The sequence below is a fragment of the Macrobrachium nipponense genome, chromosome 24, assembly GCF_015104395.2.
Source record: "Macrobrachium nipponense isolate FS-2020 chromosome 24, ASM1510439v2, whole genome shotgun sequence".
Classification (NCBI taxonomy): Eukaryota; Metazoa; Arthropoda; class Malacostraca; order Decapoda; family Palaemonidae; genus Macrobrachium; species Macrobrachium nipponense.
Window position 1 is genome coordinate 66,890,638 of NC_061091.1, and position 18,504 is coordinate 66,909,141.

Here is an 18,504-nt window from a genome sequence, read left to right on the forward strand (position 1 = left end):
GCGACCGTCAGGGGTCCCCCCCCCCCCCCCCCTGTCGCTGTTCCTCCTTCTGAAGGAGGGGGTATCGAGGGATATGTTCTCTTGCTGGAGGACTGGACGGTCCTACTCCACAAGACGCTGTGACGCCCGAGATACAGAGGAACTTCGCGGAAGTCATTAAGCTGATGCGTCTGCATAATGACCTCGCGGAAAGGATCGCCGCTACCACCAGCAGAGCCCACGTCCCGGCTCGAGTCATTTTGGGGTCCCAAGAGGAGCCCAAAATGATGATGGGGTTGCCCACGTCATGAGCTTGCGGACTCAGTCCTGGATCAGGTGGAGAATCTCGTCTCAGGACGGGAGGACTCGCTAAAATCCGGACGGTCCCTCTAAGCTGCTTCCTCCTCCTCTACAGCGGCAGAGGCGATTCTACGTGCCATCGGAAGACCCGATACTGCCGAAACAGGTTAACCCGGAGTTTAGCGAGGCTGACCTCCATGGTGTGCTCCCTGCAGCAAGCTCCTGTCGGAGAACCTATGGTTCTCGCAGCAGGAGGCACTTGCCCTGGAATCTACCGCTATGGCAGCATTCCAGGCAGTTTCCTGGTTGGATTTGTGGTCCCTCACAATATCCAAAGTAGCGGCCAGGCTCTGGGAGTTCTGGCTCTCGAAGACGACGCTTCTTTCAGGAGACTGTGCCAGTCTGGAGGAAGAGCAATCTCTTACCTCGCCCATCAGACTGCTAACCTGTGGGCCAACTTGGTTCTTAGGCGTAGGGACGCAGTCCTTACCCGAGTGACCAAGGGGGCCGGGCGTGAAGCGGCACTCGGGCTACGAAATGGACCTCTTAGGAGTTCCCCAGCCTCTCTTTCCTGGAGAGATGGTGGACGCTGCGGTGGAACGGCGACGCACTGACGAGAGTGACCGCTTAGTCCACCAGGCAGTCTCGAAGGTTTCTGGGCAACCTCGAGTAACTGCGGCCAAACCAAAGAGCTTGGCTAGCGCTTCCACGGCGGCGAAGACGGTTGCACCGTCCAAACCCCGTGTGAAGACTCCAGTTGTTTCAACTTCTGCTAGAGGAGGCCGCAACCAGCCCTCCTCCCAGCCCTCCTTTCCCCGAGGAGGTGCTGGAAAGAAGTCGAAACGAGGAGGGAAACGCTAGGGACGGCGTTCCCCCTCACCTGCTGCCGGAAGTGGGGGGGTGCCTGGCGAGCCATTGGGCGACTTGGCAGCGCTACGGCGCCGAGAACTGGATAGTAGACGTCCTTCGGGAGGGATATCTACTACCCTTCGAGTCTCGGCCCCCCCCTCATCTCCAAACCGGTCCATCTACAGACTTATGTCAAGGGATCAACAAAGGACAACGCTCTTCGACAGGAGATCAAGACCATGCTGGCGAAACGAGCTGTAGAAATCGTGGAGGACCAGTCACCGGGCTTTTACCAGCCGCCTCTTCCTAGTGGAGAAAGGCATCGGGGGCTGGGCGTCCGTGATAGACCTCTCTCCCTGAACCGCTTCGTTCGCAACGACGCGGTTCACGATGGAGTCGGCACGCTCGGTGCTCGACTCGATCAGGAGGGAAGCGATTTCATGCTTTCAGTGGACTTGAAGGACGCGTATTTTCAAATACCCATCCATCAGTCCTCCAGAAAGTACCTCGCTTCATCTTCGACGGGACGGTGTACCAATTCCAGGGCACTTTGTTTCGGTCTCTCAACCGCCCCACAGGTGTTCACGCGAGTGTTCACTCTGGGTGTCGGCTTGGGGCCCATTCCGCACGGGATACGTCTTCTGAGGTATCTCGACGATTGGCTAGTCCTGGCGAGCTCCCGCTCGCAGTTGCTACAGGACAGAGATCGACTCCTCAAGTTTTGTCGCGATCTGGGGATCGTGATAAACTACGAGAAGTCCGATCTCGAACCCAAGCAGAAGATGAAGTACCTGGGTATGCTGATAGACACGGTAGCAGGGCAGGTCTTTCCCGCAGACTTGCGTATCAGCAAATTCAGGGAGGCAGCCGGCCGGTTCCTGTCGCGGCAGGAACAGGCAGCACAGCAATGGCAAGTCGTGATCGGCCATCTGTCGTCACTCGAGAAGTTAGTCCCTCACGGGCGTCTTCACCTGCGGTCTCTCCAGTGGAGGCTAAGGGAGAGTTGGTCTCAGGCCAAGGATCCTCCTTACTTTCCCGTGGCTATCACGGACAAGGTGAGGCAGGACCTAGCCTGGTGGCTCGACGACAAGAACCTCTTAAGAGGAGTGCCCATACGCACTCCCCCCCCGGAGATGCTTCTGTTCTCAGACGCATCGACCGAGGGATGGGGCGCACACCTGGAGGAGTTGCTGACTGCAGGTGTGTGGACCATCACGAAAAGCACCTTCACATCAATGTCCTGGAACTCAAGGCGGCGTTCAACGCTCTCCAAGAGTTTCAGGACCGCTTCGGTGGGACACTCAGTGGTGTTGATGTGCGACAACACCACAGTAGTGGCATATGTCAACAAGCAGGGGGGGGCTAGTGTCTCTTCCGCTCCATCAGTTGACGGTGCAGGTGCACGAGTGGGCCACGGCTCACTCGATAGAGCTGTCAGCACGCTACATTCCAGGCACGAGGAATGTAGTAGCAGACAAGCTCAGCCGTCGGGATCAGGTGATAGGGAACCGAATGGTCTCTACACCAAGACGTGGCGGAAAGGCTCTTCAACCTGTAGGGGACGACCGGTCGTAGACCTGTTCGCCACCCGGCACAACAGAAAACTTCATGGTTTTCTTTTCAGCTGTGCCGGACCCATGGGCAGCTGCAGAGGACGCTCTCCAACACCCCTGGGACAACCTCTTCGCGTACGCCTTTCCTCCCTTCTGTCTGATTCGGAAAGTGATCAGTCGAGCGCTGGTCACTCCCAATCTCAGAATGATCCTGGTGGCTCCCAAACGGCCACAAGCCGTTTGGTATCCGGACCTGCTGGCTCTTCTTGCGGATGCACCGAGGAGAGCTACCCACTTGGCACAACCTTCTAGCCAGCCACACGTAGAACGGTACCACCAGGCAGTCCAGTCCCTTCAACTTCACGGCTGGCTGTTATCCACCATCTCTTGCGAACGAGAGGCTTTTCTCGTAGCGCAGCAACAGAGATGGCTGGACACGTCAGACAGTCCTCTGCAGCTGTGTACCAGGGGAAGTGGGCCGTCTTCTGTGGTTGGTGTCGTAGACAGGGTCTGTCTCCTCTCAGAGCCACTCTTCAGCAGGTAGCGGATTTCCTCGTGTTTCTTCGCCGAGAGAAGCTCCTCTCAGTACCCACAGTTAAGGGTATTAGAGCCGCCCTGGCTCTCGTCCTAAAACTGAGGGGACTGGACATCTCGAATTCGTTCGAGATATCCTTGCTAATGAGGAGCTTCGAAAGGTCCTTCGCCCACCCAGGGAACTCAGGCCCCCTGCGTGGGATGTGACTCTCGTACTTAGGAGTTTGACTCGAAGACCCTTCGAGCCACTCCGAGAGTCGTCAGACAGGGATCTGACTCTCAAGACCCTCTTCTTGCTGGCCCTGGCATCGGCGAAGAGAGTAGGGGAACTACATGGCCTTTTCTTATCGATGTGTTAAACATACCAGAGGCTGGGGATCTGTGACGCTCGATTTCGTCCCGAACTTCGTAAAGCTAAGGGACTCCAGAATCCGTCGATCCCTGACGACAGGTTCGAGTCTTTCACGATCCCCTCCCTCCTGGACTTCACCGATAACGATGCGGATGAGATGCTGCTTTGTCCTGTGAGGGCGCTACGGCGCTATCTGAAGAGAACTCGACATCTCAGGCCTGAGTGTCGACGCCTCTTCGTTAGCACTGGGGTCACCAAGAAAGAAGTTTCCAAGAACACGCTTTCTTTCTGGCTGCGTGAGGTGATCAGGAGAGCGTACGAAGCTGATGGTAGCGACGACATCCGTACGCTCCGACCGAGAGCCCACGAAGTCAGAGGTATCGGACCCTCCTTAGCGTTCCGTAAGAACTTCTCCGTGGCGCAGGTCCTGAAGGCAGGTGTCTGGGCCAACCAGACCACCTTCACGTCCTTCTACCTTCGGGATATTGCCCACAAGTCCTTGGATACCTTTTCCTTGGGACCTGTGGTGGCTGCTCAACACGTTGTGTAAGCTTACCCAGCACCCGAGCAGGCAGAACAGCATCGATTCCTGGTATGACTGGGAGAATGAATGCGTGAATGAGAGAGTGACTGGCTTCTCTTCACCATCTTTTTCTACCTCTACCTGTGGGCAGAGGGATACGGTCGTTACCTTGCTGGAAGGGAGTCAGATGCAGGTAAAGCTTTCAACAGAGCTCCATCCTACCTCTTTAACTAGAGATAGGAGTAAATATCCACCACTTTCTCCAACAAGGGGGAGAAAGTGGATGCCAACATGAGACAAACCCATTACTTTACATTTGCTCATGTAAGGAAAAAGTTCTTACAATGCTGGTACGAAGAGATACGCTTGCCTCTCTCTTAGTACTAGGCCCAGAGGTCTGACCATTGATCCTGCGGTGCACACCCCGATCAATCGGACAGAGGCTTGGATCCCTCCCTCGCTCTTACGACCAGGGAGGCATTCCAGGGATGGACGAACACCAGTCTGTTCATCAAAAAGACTCAGATTCCTCCCACCAAGAAGTGAGTCTTCCTATTGTTAAAGGACCGAGGGTTTGTATTACGTATCGGAACAAATGACAATTTGTCGAAAATTGCATTTTTCCTAACTATACAACCTGAGGTCCTAATTTAACATGTAGTCCCTCCTCATGCCACCCCTCACTCTGCGTATTTTGCATGGGCCAAAAGCAAAAGTGATTGTTTACCTCCCAGTCGCGCGGCGCGCGACGATCGGACAAGCAGTTAACTACCGTTCTCCCCTTGTTCGAAGCTTACGACCGTTCCAGCTGCCGCTAGCTACTTTCCTATTGTTAAAGGACCTCAGGTTTGTATAGTTAGGAAAAATGCAATTTTCGACAAATTGTCATTTCATCCCAAAATTATCGTCAGCTTAATCCATAGGGGGTCACTTTTTAAATAAGCTTCTCCAGCTCTGAATAGCGCATTTCATGATTGGTACACCCTTAGGGAGGTATTGCCACCATTCTCTTTTTTCTGTCTTTGTTTCCTTCCTCTCCTAACAATTGATTCTTAGTGTAACTGGGGGGTTTTTCTCCTGTTACACCTTTCAAGCCTTTTTATTGTCAGTTTCCATTTCATTACTGAATGACCTCATAGGTCCCAGCATTTGGCCATTGCCCTTAATTCTGTGTGTTGTTGTATTCTAGAGACAGGTATGATTCCTGATTGTGACCCTTCCAAGTACAAATTGAAGGGTTGCATTGATGGAATGGATCTACAGGCGTTGGTGTCATTGCGGGTGGGATTGTAGTGCAGTAAAATGTTGTATTGGTTATCCCATCTTGAACTGTTCTAGTTTTTCAAAATTCAGAGCAGTTAGGTAACTGCTGCTGAAAATAATGTAAACCATTATTAACGATGTTACGATTTTATTTAGTTAATAATACAGTAGACCCTTGACTCACGAACACAATCCGTTCCTAGACCTTGGTCGTGTTCCAAATTGTTCGTGACTCGGAGCTAATTTCCCCATAAGGTTTAATGGGAATAATATTAATTGGTTCTCGACCCCTACGAACCAATATATATTATGTATATTTTGCCTTATTTTACACAGATAATGTAAAAGTCAGTGTAAAAAACCTTAATATATCTAATAATATAATTTAAAATGGTAAACTAACACTATAAAAACGTTTGTAAAGTGAACACTTACTATGACTGGCGAGACTTCTGGCTTGACGGACAAGAGAAGAGGAGGGTGGTGGGTGGGGAGGAGAAGGTTATTGTGCGGAAGGAGACCCTCCCCCATCCAGGTCGGGAGATCTCGTTCCGGAGATTCAACTCTTCTAGGTTTTTTTGGTGAACGTTTAATCACAAACTTATCCAATGTCTGTTGCCTTTTCCTTCCTTGCATAACTTTTCTGAAATGGCTCATTAAATTTTCATTGAGCATATTCACGATCCTGTTCGTAACAATTTTGTCCGGATGATACAATTCAAGGAAGCACTGGACATCATTCCACTTTTCCAATGCGGCTTTTATCACATCACATTTCTTTCTTTATTTCAATGGTTATCTTCCTCTGCACCCTCTTCTCACCATCACTCTTCACTTTCTTACTTTCACCACCACTCTTCACTTTCTTAGGGCCCATTATGAAGAAAATCACAAGTTTTAGCGCAAAAAATGCTAAGCGAATTGACGAACGTCTTGTACACAATGAGATGAGACAAAGAGCGATGCGTGGGTGACGCCGTGCGTGTGCGGCTGGAGGATGGCTGTTCCCATGGCAACTCAAACGCTCTCACGTGTGCTGGGCGATTTCGCGCATTTTTCAAATGTTTGTGTCTAAAAATTAGTTTGTGAAACAAAGTGAATTGTTTATTTTCCAGAAATTTCCAGCATTTTTCAAATGTTCATGTCTCAAAATTAGTTCATGACCCAAACAGAATTTTTATTTTCCGCATTTTTTTTTGTTCGTATCTCAAAGTTAGTTCGTAGGTCAAGGGTGAAATTTTACCTATAATTTTGGTCGGGGATCGAGTTGTACGTGGGTCAATGCGTTCGTGAGTCAAGGGTCTACTGTATATATATATATATTTTTTTTATTCTGTCATAGTTCAGTTTTGGCCTTTTAAGTGATTTGAAGTATAGTAATTTAAGTAGTTTCGATACGAATACAAACCATCGGTCCTTTACAGTAGGAATGTAACTTGCGGCAGCTGGAACTGGTCGTAAGCTTTGAACAAGGGAGTTCGGTAGTTAATTGCTTGTTCGACAGTCCGCGCACCGCGCGACTGGGAGGTGAAGATCCACTTTGCTTTCGGCCGTGCTGGTTGACAGACGTGTTTTCCACCTCTCTCTGCCCGCCTTTCATCGTATGCTTTGTGTCTTCTCAAACTTGGTTTGCTTTGTGTGTGTGTTAAGATACTGTAAGTATGTGTGCTTTTGTATTTTGTTATTATTTGTGAAATGGATTCCCGTGAGCTGGAGACGTCCCCACGCCCCTCCATCAGCCGCAGAGTTTGCCCTGGTGTGGAGGGCCGTAAGTGTGGGGCCTTCCGCTCCTTCCCAGAAGTGGATCCTCATGAATTGTGTGCTCGGTGCTGAGGGCGCGAATGCTCTTGGGCCGAGCCCTGTGATTTATGGATATCTTGGTCAGAGGAGCAGTGGGTGCTATATGAGGGTAGGATGAAGTGACGTAAGCCTGCCAGGGAGTCCTCGGAAGGTTCTCCGGCGACTTCCTTGGTCACAGACACGTCGTCGTCCTTCCTGCCGCCATCTCGGCTTCCGCGTATGGCTCCTTCCCCTTCGGGGGGGGGTTTCTCGTTCCTTCTCTTCGCCCGATCCGTCGAGCGTAGAGGAGGGGGCGAGGTACCCCGACATTCAACTGTACTCGGGGTCTTCCGTTCGTTCAGGGTGGGCCTTGTCCCCTCCGTGCGAGGGGGAACCCCTCCTACTAACCCGACCTTTGCCGCCTCAGGTGCTCCTGTGCGGGCGACGACCTCGGCCAGGTATGGTTCTCGCTGGGCCTCCAGGGGACGCTGAGCGTTTGGGGGCTGTTGCATCACCCGGCGGGTGCTGCTCCGGTCACTCATGGACCGGTGACCACCACCACCACCACCGTCTCGACCCCGGGGTATGCCTCCCCTCCTCACCTGGTGTACACCCAGCATGTCACTACGGTAACACCCTCAGCTGCGGTGCAGGCCCCGATTGCTGGTTTCCTGAGGAAGGTCGTGCCACCGCCACCTGGGTTCGCCGCTCTCGCCTCAGCCCCTGACTTTCGGTGCCCCAAGAGTTTGCCCCTGGACCTTCCACCTGACCCCAGAATGTCGCTGATCGCTGTTCCACCTCCTGCTGTACCTGACGTTCCTGCCGTGCCTGGACCAGCCCCTGCCGACATCGTTCCTGACTGTGGTGTTGCTGCCCCAGTCGCGGGTCCTTCCGGACAGGTGCAGCTGGGGCGTGTTGTTTCGGCAATAGCCCCGGCTCCGTCCTGGATGGAGGACCTGACGTCTGTCCTGAGGAAGCTGACGAAGAAGAGGAGGAAGGTGTCGTCGTCATCTTCATCGTCTCCTTCGTCGTCGCCTGGTGCCGCCTCTTCCCCTTCGACTTCCAAGGCTTCTAAGCTGAGGAAGAAGAAGGCTTCCTCCTCCCCCCCTAAGAAGTCTCCTTTGGGAACTTCTAAGGGCCTGTCTCACTCCGGTGGGACGGGGGGGTTCTTCCGCGGGGCCCATCTCTCCTTCCGCAAGGAAGAAGACGGGGACCAGAGAGGTACCGGCTAACACCGGTACTTCTTCTCCTGGTGCTAGGGGTTCTGCCGCTACACCAGGTTCCGGCTCGGCCTCTCGTTCGTGAGAGGTACCGAGTGTACGGTCACCTGCGGGTGACCGTACAATCAAGGCTCAGGCTTCCGAGTTCGCTCGGCGCCAGGACCGAGGCACGGAGCGGAAGACTGGCGAGGGTTGCTCGGGTGACTCCCGCCAGGCCAGCGATTGCTCTCACAGCGATCCGCAGGTGGCCAGGGTTGACGCAAAGGTCCCAGACCGGCCGCGGGCTGAGGCTAGGAAGAGGTCCCCTCGATCGCAGGAACCAGCCTCGGCTGGTTCCAGGGGTTCGACGCACCGTGAGGACAGGCACCGCTCCCACCGCGACAGTGGTCTCTGCAGGTCCCCTGACCGCCGCTCCCATCGGGACCAGGCGGGTAGGGGGACCAGCAGCAGCTCCTCTGACGCACGGGACCGAAGCCACTGTTCTTGGTCCAGCCGCTCTCCCCAGGAGAGCCGTGCGACCAGGACTGCCACTCGATCACCACCAAGCTCTTGGGGGCCTGCATCCCCCCAAGCACACCGGTTCTACCGGTGAGGGAGGGGGGAGTGTCAGGTCTTCCTCTCCGATCCCTTCAACTTCCTCGGGTTACGCCGGGAAGAGCGAGGCGATCCGGAGTGATCGTGAGGAGCGTGGTCCCACCATGACGCCCTATGAGCCAGGCCCGGTCTTAGGACCGACCAAGTCGTATGTGCAAGTGGTAGGAGGAGACCGAGAGGGGTCTGTCGCTGTTCCTCCTTCCTAAGGAGGAGGGTCTCGAGAGGCGTTCTTGTTGGAGGGATTTGATGGTCCTACTCCACAAGACGCAGTCACTCCCGAGATCCAGAGGTCGTTTGCAGAGGTTATTGCGCTGATTCGTCAGCACAATGACCTCGGGGAAGGATCGCTGCTCCCCCCTGAACCCACATCCCGGCTCGAGTCGTTCTGGGGTCCTAAGAAGGAACCCAAGACGAGGGTGGGTCTGCCGCAATCAGCTATGGCTGACTCGGTGCTGGGCCAGGTGGACTCGCTTGTCTCCAGACAGGAGGGTTCGCTAAGGTCCGGCAGGTCTTCCAAGCTACTTCCCCTGCCTCTACTGCGATAGAGGAGATTTTATGTGCCTTCGGAGGATCCTATGCCGCCCAAACAGGTTAACCCGGAGCTAGCTAGGCTAACTCCAGGGGTGTCTGCAGCAGCTCCTGTAGGAGAACTTATGGTTCTTGCAGCAAGAGGCACTTGCACTGGAATCCACCGCCATGGCGGCATTCCAGGCAGTCTCTTGGTTATACCTGTGGTCCCTCACGGTGTCTAAGGTCGCGGCCACCTCGGGAAATATCACTCCCGAAGGTGACCCGGCTTTCGGGAGAGTATGTCAGTCTGGAGGTAGAGCCATCTCCTACCTCCGGCGTAGGGACGCAGTCCTCACCTGAGTGACCAGGGTGGCTGGGCATTATTTTTCCTCCTCTTTCTTCCCAGGAGAGATGGTGGACGCTGCGGTGGAACAACGGCGCACTGATGACAGTGACCGTCCAGTCCACCAGGCAGTCTCAAAGGCGTCTGGGCAGCCTCGAACGACAGCGGCCAAGCCCAAGAGCTTGGTTAGCGATTCCTCTGTGGCCAAGACGATTGCATCGTCGAAGTCCAAAGGAAAGACTCTGCCTTCGACTTCTTCCAAAGGCGGTCGTCCTTAGCCCTCCTCCCAGCCCTCCTTCTCACGAGGGGGAGCGGGGAAGAAGTCGAAGAGAGGCGGGAAACGCTAGGGACGGCGTTCCCCCTCACCTGCTGCCGAAAGTGGGGGGATGCTTGGCGAGCCATTGGGCAACATGGCAGCGCTACAGAGCTTAGACTTGGATAGTAGACGTCCTTCGGGAGGGGTATCTACTACCCTTCGAGTCTCGGCCACCCCTCACCTCCAACCCGGTCCTCCTTCAGACCTACGTACTTGGAACATCAAAGGACGTAGCCCTTCGGCAGGAAGTCCAAGCCTTGCTGAGCAAGGGAGCTGTGGAGTTCGTAAGGGATTGTTCACCGGGCTTCTACAGCCGTCTTTTCCTGGTGGAGAAGTCTTCGGGTGGCTGGCGCCCGGTGATAGGTCTCTCTCCCCTGAACCGATTTGTTTGCCAGTCTCGGTTCACGATGGAGACGGCACGTTCCTTGCTGGACTCCATCAGGGAGAACGACTTCATGCTTTCGGTGGACTTGAAGGACGCGTATTTCCAGATACCCGTCCATCAATCCTCTAGGAAGTAGTACCTCCGCTTCATCCTCGACGGGACGGTGTACCAATTCAGGGCACTTTGCTTCGGTCTCTCAACCGCCCCACAGGTGTTCACGCGAATGTTCACTCTGGTGTCTGCTTGGGCCCACTCGGTAGGGATACGTCTTCTGACGTATCTCGACGAATGGTTGGTCCTGGCTCCCGCTCGCAGTTGCTACAGGACAGGGATTGACTTCTCGAGTTCTGCCACAATCTCGGGATCGTGGTGAACTTCGAGAAGTCCGATCTCGAGCCCAAGCAGTACCTGGGTATGCTGATCGACACGGTAGCAGGGCGAGTCTTCCCCGCAGACTCGTGGATCAGCAGATTCAGGGAGGCAGCCTACCAGTTCCTGTCTCGGCAAGAACAGTCAGCTCAGCAGTGGCAAGTCGTGATCGGCCACCTGTCGTCACTCGAGAAGTTAGTCCCTCACGGGCGTCTTCACCTGCGGTCTCTCCAGTGGAGACTAAAGGAGAGTTGGTCACAGGCAACAGACCCACCTTACTTCCCTGTGTCCTTCACGGAGGAGGTGAGGCAGGACCTAGCCTGGTGGCTGGACGACAGGAACCTCTTAAGAGGAGTGCCTCTCCGCACTCCACCCCGGAGATGTTGCTGTTTTCGGACGCATCAACCGAGGGATGGGGCGCACACCTGGAGGAGTTGCTGACTTCAGGAGTGTGGGACGAGAACGGCAAGCACCTTCACATCAATGTACTGGAACTCAAGGCAGCGTTCCTCGCTCTCCAAGAGTTCCAGGACCGCTTGGTGGGACACTCGGTAGAGCTGTCAGCCTGCTACATTCCAGGCAAGAGGAATGTAGTAGCAGACAAGCTCAGCTGTCGGGATCAGGTGATAGGGACCGAATGGTCTCTTCACCCAGACGTGGTGGAAAGGCTCTTCAACCTGTGGGGGCGTCCAGTAGTGGAGCTGTTCGCCACCCGGCACAACAGAAAACTTCAGGATTGCAATACACCCCCTGAACACCTGAACTAGCCCTGGTCACTTACCAGCCCGAACCATCATTTATTAAAAATTTACCAAATCTTTGGTTAAAATAAACGATCAGTGTTGCCAATCTCCTGGCAAACACCCTCGTTACCTAGTTACCAGCCCACCGCTAGTAGCCCTGCCTCACGGGCCGGTCACACCTGCCCTCTCACGTCAATCACTTATCGTTCGCGGTGGAGTACAGATGTATCCACAGCGAACCCCTTTTTGGTCTTGCCCGGCCTTCATTTGCACCTTTGATTTGATTGATTTTGGTGACGAATTACGCATCCCTTTGGATTACGGTTGGATTGCTCTTAATACCTTGTCATTAGACATTGATTCTGCAAAGGAAGAAACAACACAGGCTACGACAACGACTACTGCATCCTCGGCCACGACATCACAGAAAACGACGAGCGGAAGTTCAACAACGTATCGTCTTTGCCAACAATGCAAGAAAAGGATGAGTACCCTATGACACGATAGTCATTCCTTATGCGTAAATTGTAGGCCTGTTCAATATAATGTAAAGACCAGATGTTTGGAATGTCAGGAGTGGTCTTTGGACCAGATGTTAGGGTATCTCAAACATAGGAAAGGTCTCTTAATAAGAAGTAAGTGTAGGCAGGAAGAGACTAACGTAGATCAAGATAAAGACTTAGAGACAGTGCTCTTTAAGAGACTTGAGAGTAGGTTGACATCGAGTATGACATCTCTGTTACCGATTTTATGTCAAGATTATGTGAGGATAGATCGAGCAATAGGGATAACTGAAATTACTAATCGTTCTTTTCCAGCTCCCCTGCCTGTTCCAGAATCAGCCCTAACCGGTGCTGGGGGTTATGGGGATCCGCAAGCCCACAGGGCAGGATCCGCCGTCCCCCCTGGCGCGGAGCAGGCAGTGTTGGCAGCAGATTCCCCTTCCCTCGATGTGTAAGTTCTCAGGATGATAAAAACTTAGGTCAGATATAGACGAGTAGGGATAATAGGCTACTTAGTGTTTGGTTTAGGAAGAGAAGTGCAGGCTTCTTCGGGTCGGTTTTGGTATTAAAAGTAGTAGTTTTTAGAGGCACAGTGTCCTTAGAGCATCTTTAGACTTTTTCCTGCTTCGAGTTCCTTGCATCAGAAGCTTTTAGGCCAGGGTTGGTCTTTCAGATATGCTCCTTCGTCTTTAAGGTTACTTTCCTCTACGTATACGATACGATAATTGTTAATATCAACTAATTCTCCGTTCAATGCATATTGACTTAAGATATTCAGTATGAAGAGAAATCGAATAAAATTAACTACGGTTAGCCTAGTGTTCACGATGATATATCGTATGCATATTCAGTAGCCTAGCCTAACCTAAAGTATTCGCTGTACAACATATCGGTAGTTATTTTTATATTGGCTAACGCTGTAGGCTCAAGGCATTCTTGACTTCGGATAATTCAGTACAGGTGTAATTGAAAACGAACGAGAATCCGATCTGAGGATAATTAATATGAATGTAATCGAACAGAATGAAGATCGGATTCTGTCCGACTAAAGCATTATAATTGTATTATGTGTATCATCATATTAGCGTAGTATAAACACTAAACTCGGCAGTCATTCACGCTGGAATCAGCGGATGACGAATACGGGTTTGCGTCGCCGTATCCATCTCATTCTCTCCTGATTGCCTAAAATGACTAACGTAACAACACACTCACTTATGCCAAGTTTGTACAAACGTCTTAAAGGAGACGTGTGTTCAACTATGTTGACATTTAACATAGTCAATGAGGTATCTATCTTGGGGCATATAATCAGATGTCAGATATAAGGAATTTGTATGTATGACGTCTTCATACGTTTAATAGACTATTGCCGTCAGTATTTACATTGCGATTATGTCAATTACAGTTACAAATTATTACCAGTCGTATTATCAAATTACAATAACTGAAATTAATATTAGGCCTAATAAAGTTAATTTAATTACCTTTAAATATTATTTTATTACTTTTCAATTAAATTACAATTACACTAGCTTGTCGTCAAACAGCACTATTGTAAGGAGGTGTGGTTTAGACAGACAAGGATGCCGGCTAGTCTTTTTTTTTTTTTCTCTCTCCTTGGCTCCAGATTCAACCATATCACTTGGTCTTGGCTAATGTTTTTGTCCTTAGTTAGCATATTAATGAATATCTGGATACTTAACTTATGAATACAGTAATTACCGTCGCACGCGGGTGAATACAATAACGGATGTTGCTATCGGATTCGATTACTGTCACACGCTGATCAATACAATAAAGTGATGTTATAGGAGTCGATCGCATTAGCAACAAGTTTTCGTTCTGTTGTTAATAGCTGTACGGAGTTATACGAGTATTATCGTTAAGATCGTAATCTCTCTCTCTCTCTCTCTCTCTCTCTCTCTCTCTCATCTCTCTCTCTCTCTCTCTCTCTCTCTCTTTTCCCTGATTTTATATTCTCTCTTATCCTAGACGATTGTGTTTCTCTCTCTCTCTCTCTCTCTCTCTCTCTCTCTCTCTCTCTCTCTCTCTCTCTCTCTCTCTCTCTCTCTCTCTTACTTTTCTGATTTCATATTCTCTCCATATTCTCTCATCCTATTTTCCACGCTCTCCTAACACTGGACTCATTGTGCAACAGAGGTTTTTCTTCCTTTCACACCTTTTCAAACTTTGTCAATTTCCCTTCAGCGCTGACTGACCTCATAGGTCCCAATACTCGGCCTTTGGCCTAAATTCTATTTTTAAACCCAACAATCTTGCTGTCTGAGTTAGTATTAGAGTAGGGAGCGACTATTAGGAATATGTATAAGGTATTCATGATATGATATATCACAAGAGGATTTTAAGTATTAGGACAGATAGGAAAGAACATGTCTAGGTCTATCTGAGGGTATTCTTTCAAGTGCCAACCAGGCAGAGTACAGACAGGCAGGTACAACACTACAAGAGAGGACATCACTACTATCGACGACACCGTCGCAGACGCACCGATGGACATGGTTGGTTTCTCCTCCGTACATGAGGAGGCCTAAGGCCACAGGTGGGAGGTCTTCAGTTTTCCCTCCATACAGAGAGGCCCGAGAGCCACATGGGAGGTCTTCAGATTCCCATCCTCCATACATGAGAGGCCGAGAGCCACATGGGAGGTCTTCAGATTCCCTCCATACATGAGAGGCCGAGAGCCACGTGGGAGGTCTTCAGATTCCCTCCATACATGAGAGGCTGAGAGCCACATGGGAGGTCTTCAGTTTTTCCTCTACACAGGTGAGGCTCATAGCCAGCTGAGAGGAGGTTTATATCCCTCCCGCACTCAATGAGTTTTGACCTTAGGGTAGAGGTGCAGGAGTTTTTCCCTCCACATATGGGAGGCCTAGAAGGCCACACGTGGGAGATTAGCTTGGACGAGAGACAAATGAACTTGAGACTGACTCGCGTACTCAATTATATTGACTGACAACTAGTACAGTGGAGGGCCGGGCAGATTTGATTCCCCACCTCCAAATTAATGTTGGTAATCGGGCTAGTTCAGGTGTTCAGGGGGTGTATTGCAATATGAAGTTTTTATTGTAATACCTACCTGAACACCTGAATGATTCCCACCCTCCTCCCCTCTCATACAGAGTTATTGAGTTATGATTGACGTGAGAGGGCAGGTGTGACCGGCCCGTGAGGCAGGGCTACTAGCGGTGGGCTGGTAACTAGGTAACGAGGGTGTTTGCCAGGAGATTGGCAACACTGATCGTTTATTTTAACCAAAGATTTGGTAAATTTTTAATAAATGATGGTTCGGGCTGGTAAGTGACCAGGGCTAGTTCAGGTGTTCAGGTAGGTATTACAATATTAGTTTTACAATAAAAACTTCATTTTTCTTCTCGGCAGTGCCAGACCCATGAGCAGCTGTAGAGGATGCTCTTCAACACCTGTGGGACAACCGCTTCGTGTACGCCTTTCCCCCGTTCTGCCTGATTCGCAAGGTGATCAGCCGAGTGCTGGTCACCCCGAATCTCCAGATGATCCTGGTGGCTCCTAAATGGCCTGAGGCCATTTGGTACCCGGACCTGCTGGCTCTGCTTGCAGAAGCACCGAGAGAGATTCCCCCTTGGCACAACCTTCTCGTCCAGCCACACGTGGAACGGTACCACCAGTCAGTCCAGTCCCTACATCTTCACGGCTGGCTGTTATCCACCATCTCTTGTGAGCGAGAGGCTTTTCTTGCCGACCAGCAACAGAGATGGCTGGGTACGTCAGAAAGTTCTCTGCAGCTGTGTACCAGGGAAAGTGGGCCGTCTTCTGTGGTTGGTGTCGTAGACGGGGTCTATCTCCTCTCAGAGCCACTCTTCAGCAGGTAGCGGATTTCCTAGTGTTTTTTCGCCGAGACAAGCTCCTCTCCGTCCCCACAGTCAAAGGATACAGAGCCGCCCTGGCCCTAGTCCTGAAACTGAGGGGAGTGGATATCTCGAATTCGTTCGAGATCTCCCTGCGAATTCGATCCCTGCTTATGAGGAGCTTTGAGAGGTCTTGCCCACCCAGGGAACTCAGGCCCCCGGGGTGGGACGTGACTCTCGTCCTTAGGAGCCTGACTCGAAGTCCCTTCGAGCCACTCCGAGAGTCGTCAGACAGGGATCTGGCCCTCAAGACCCTCTTCTTGCTGGCCCTGGCATCGGCGAAGAGAGTAGGGGAACTGCATGGTCTTTCCTTCAACGTCAAGCATTCCAGGGGATGGGGATTTGTGACGCTCGATTTTGTCCCGAACTTCGTAGGGAAGACTCAGAATCCTTCGGTCCCTGACAACCGGTTCGAGTCTTTCACAATCCCCTCCCTAATGGACTTCACTGACAACGATGCGGATGAGATGCTGCTCTGTCCTGTGAGAGCGCTACAGCGCTATCTGAAGAGAACTCGGCACCTCAGGCCTGAGTGTCGACGCCTCTTCGTTAGCACTGGGGTGACCAAGAAAGAAGTAACCAAGAACACTTTTTCTTTCTGGCTGCGTGAGGTGATCAGGAGGGCGTACAAAGCTGATGGTAGCGACGACATCCGTACCCTTCTCCTGAGACCCCACGAAGTCAGAGGTATTGTTCCTTCTCTTGCGTTCCGCAAGAACTTCTCCGTGGCGCAGGTCCTGAAGGCAGGGGTCTGGTCCAACCAGACCACCTTCACCTCCTTCTACCTTCGGGATATAGCCCACAGGTCCTTGGACACTTTTTCCTTGGGACCCGTGGTGGCTGCTCAACACTGTGCGTAGCTTACCCAGCACCCCAGTGGATGGAACAGCATCGCATCCTTGTGTGGGCAGAGGGACGCAGTCATCACTTCGCTGGAACAGGAGGCGATGCAGGTAAGCTACTCGACTGAGCCCCATCCTATCCCTTTCATTAGGGATAGGAGCGATTATCCACCACTTCCCCTGACAAGGGGGGCGGGGGGGAGTGAAAGCCAACAAGAGACAAACCCATGACTTCATATTGCCTCTTGCAATAGGAACAAGTTCTTGCTTGCTAGTTTTAAGAGGTACGCTTGCCTCCCTCTTATTACTTCGGTCCAGAGGTCTGACCATTGATCCTGTGGTACATACCCCGATCATTGGGCAGAGGCTAGGATCCCTCCCTCTGCTCTTACGACCAGGGAGGAACCAAGGTTGGATGAACACCAGTCTGTTCTTAAGACTCAGAGTCTATCCACCAAGAAGTGAGTCTTCCTATTGTAAAGGACTGAGGGTTTGTATTCGTATCGGAACAAATAACAATGTCGAAAATTGGATTTTTCCTAACTATACAAACCTGAGGTCCTTCACACATAGTCCCACCTCATGCCACCCCTCACTCTGTTTTTTCCTGGGCCTAAAGCAAAGTGGATCTTCACCTCCCAGTCACGCGGTGCGCGGACTGTCGGACAAGCAGTTAACTACCGAACTCCCTTGTTCGAAGCTTACGACCGGTTCCAGCTGCCGCAAGTTTCATTCCTATTGTAAAGGACCTCAGGTTTGTATAGTTTGGAAAACTACGATTTTCTACAAATTGTTATTTTAAGTAATTTTTAGGATTGCTTTTTTTTTCAAGAATACTATATGTACCGTACATGGTGGCACTTCAGTGAACCCTCTGTATTCACAGGGATGTGTTCCAAACCCTCAGTGAATACTAGCTAAAATTTGCAAATAAAAGCCCTCTGAAAATGCTTATGCCCAAGTATTTTAATAGTTTTATATAAAAAAAAATGCATTTAGTCATGAAACTGATAAGAAAATACAGTAATTAGTGTATATTTCTCAGTAAAAAATACAATGCAAATAGTATGCGACTTTTCCACATATAAGGGTTAGATATGTTCCATAGAGAAATCTGCGAATAATCGAGTCCGTGAATCTTGAGAATTCAAGTACGTACAGGGGGTTCATTGGACTAAACTTTTATTTGAAGTTCCTAGTGGCATTTGCTCTTAAAATGTTTCAGAAACCTTTTTATGCTGCACTTTTTCATATATATACGTATGTATTTCTTCAATATTTTTGGCAAACTAGAAATTTTTGTAAGAGGATTATAACTTTTAAATAGATTTGCCTTGTTAGACATGGTAGTTCATTGTATGGTTAAAAGGTTAGATGAGAATCGAGATTCGTGTTAGTACAGCTCAGCATTGTGAGTGAAAAGGTCATCAGACTTTTTGATGCCTTTTCGTCAGCAATTTAGCCGTTTGTGTTAATTACGTATATCCTGTATTGGTTTCAGGTCAGTCGGCAGAGCAACAAGCGGAGTTGCTTCTGACCTTCAAAAATGGGGGATTCTCATCATCTTCAAGTTCTTCCTCTTCCACGGCTTTTTCGCAGCCCCAGGAACCATCACCGGTATGTATTATTTATTTTTTTT

At 50.8% G+C, this 18,504-nt stretch overlaps 1 protein-coding gene across 3 annotated transcripts in view; it reads left to right on the plus strand.

Moving 5' to 3' along the window:
- Window positions 1–18,504, plus strand: part of LOC135205732 (protein lin-9 homolog) — a 48,749-nt gene that overhangs the window by 6,379 nt on the left and 23,866 nt on the right. For all 3 annotated transcript variants that reach the window (XM_064236821.1, XM_064236820.1, XM_064236822.1), the window contains exon 2: window positions 18,367–18,482. In XM_064236821.1, coding sequence (XP_064092891.1) covers window positions 18,367–18,482 — 116 coding nt within the window. The remainder of the gene's footprint in view (window positions 1–18,366; window positions 18,483–18,504) is intronic.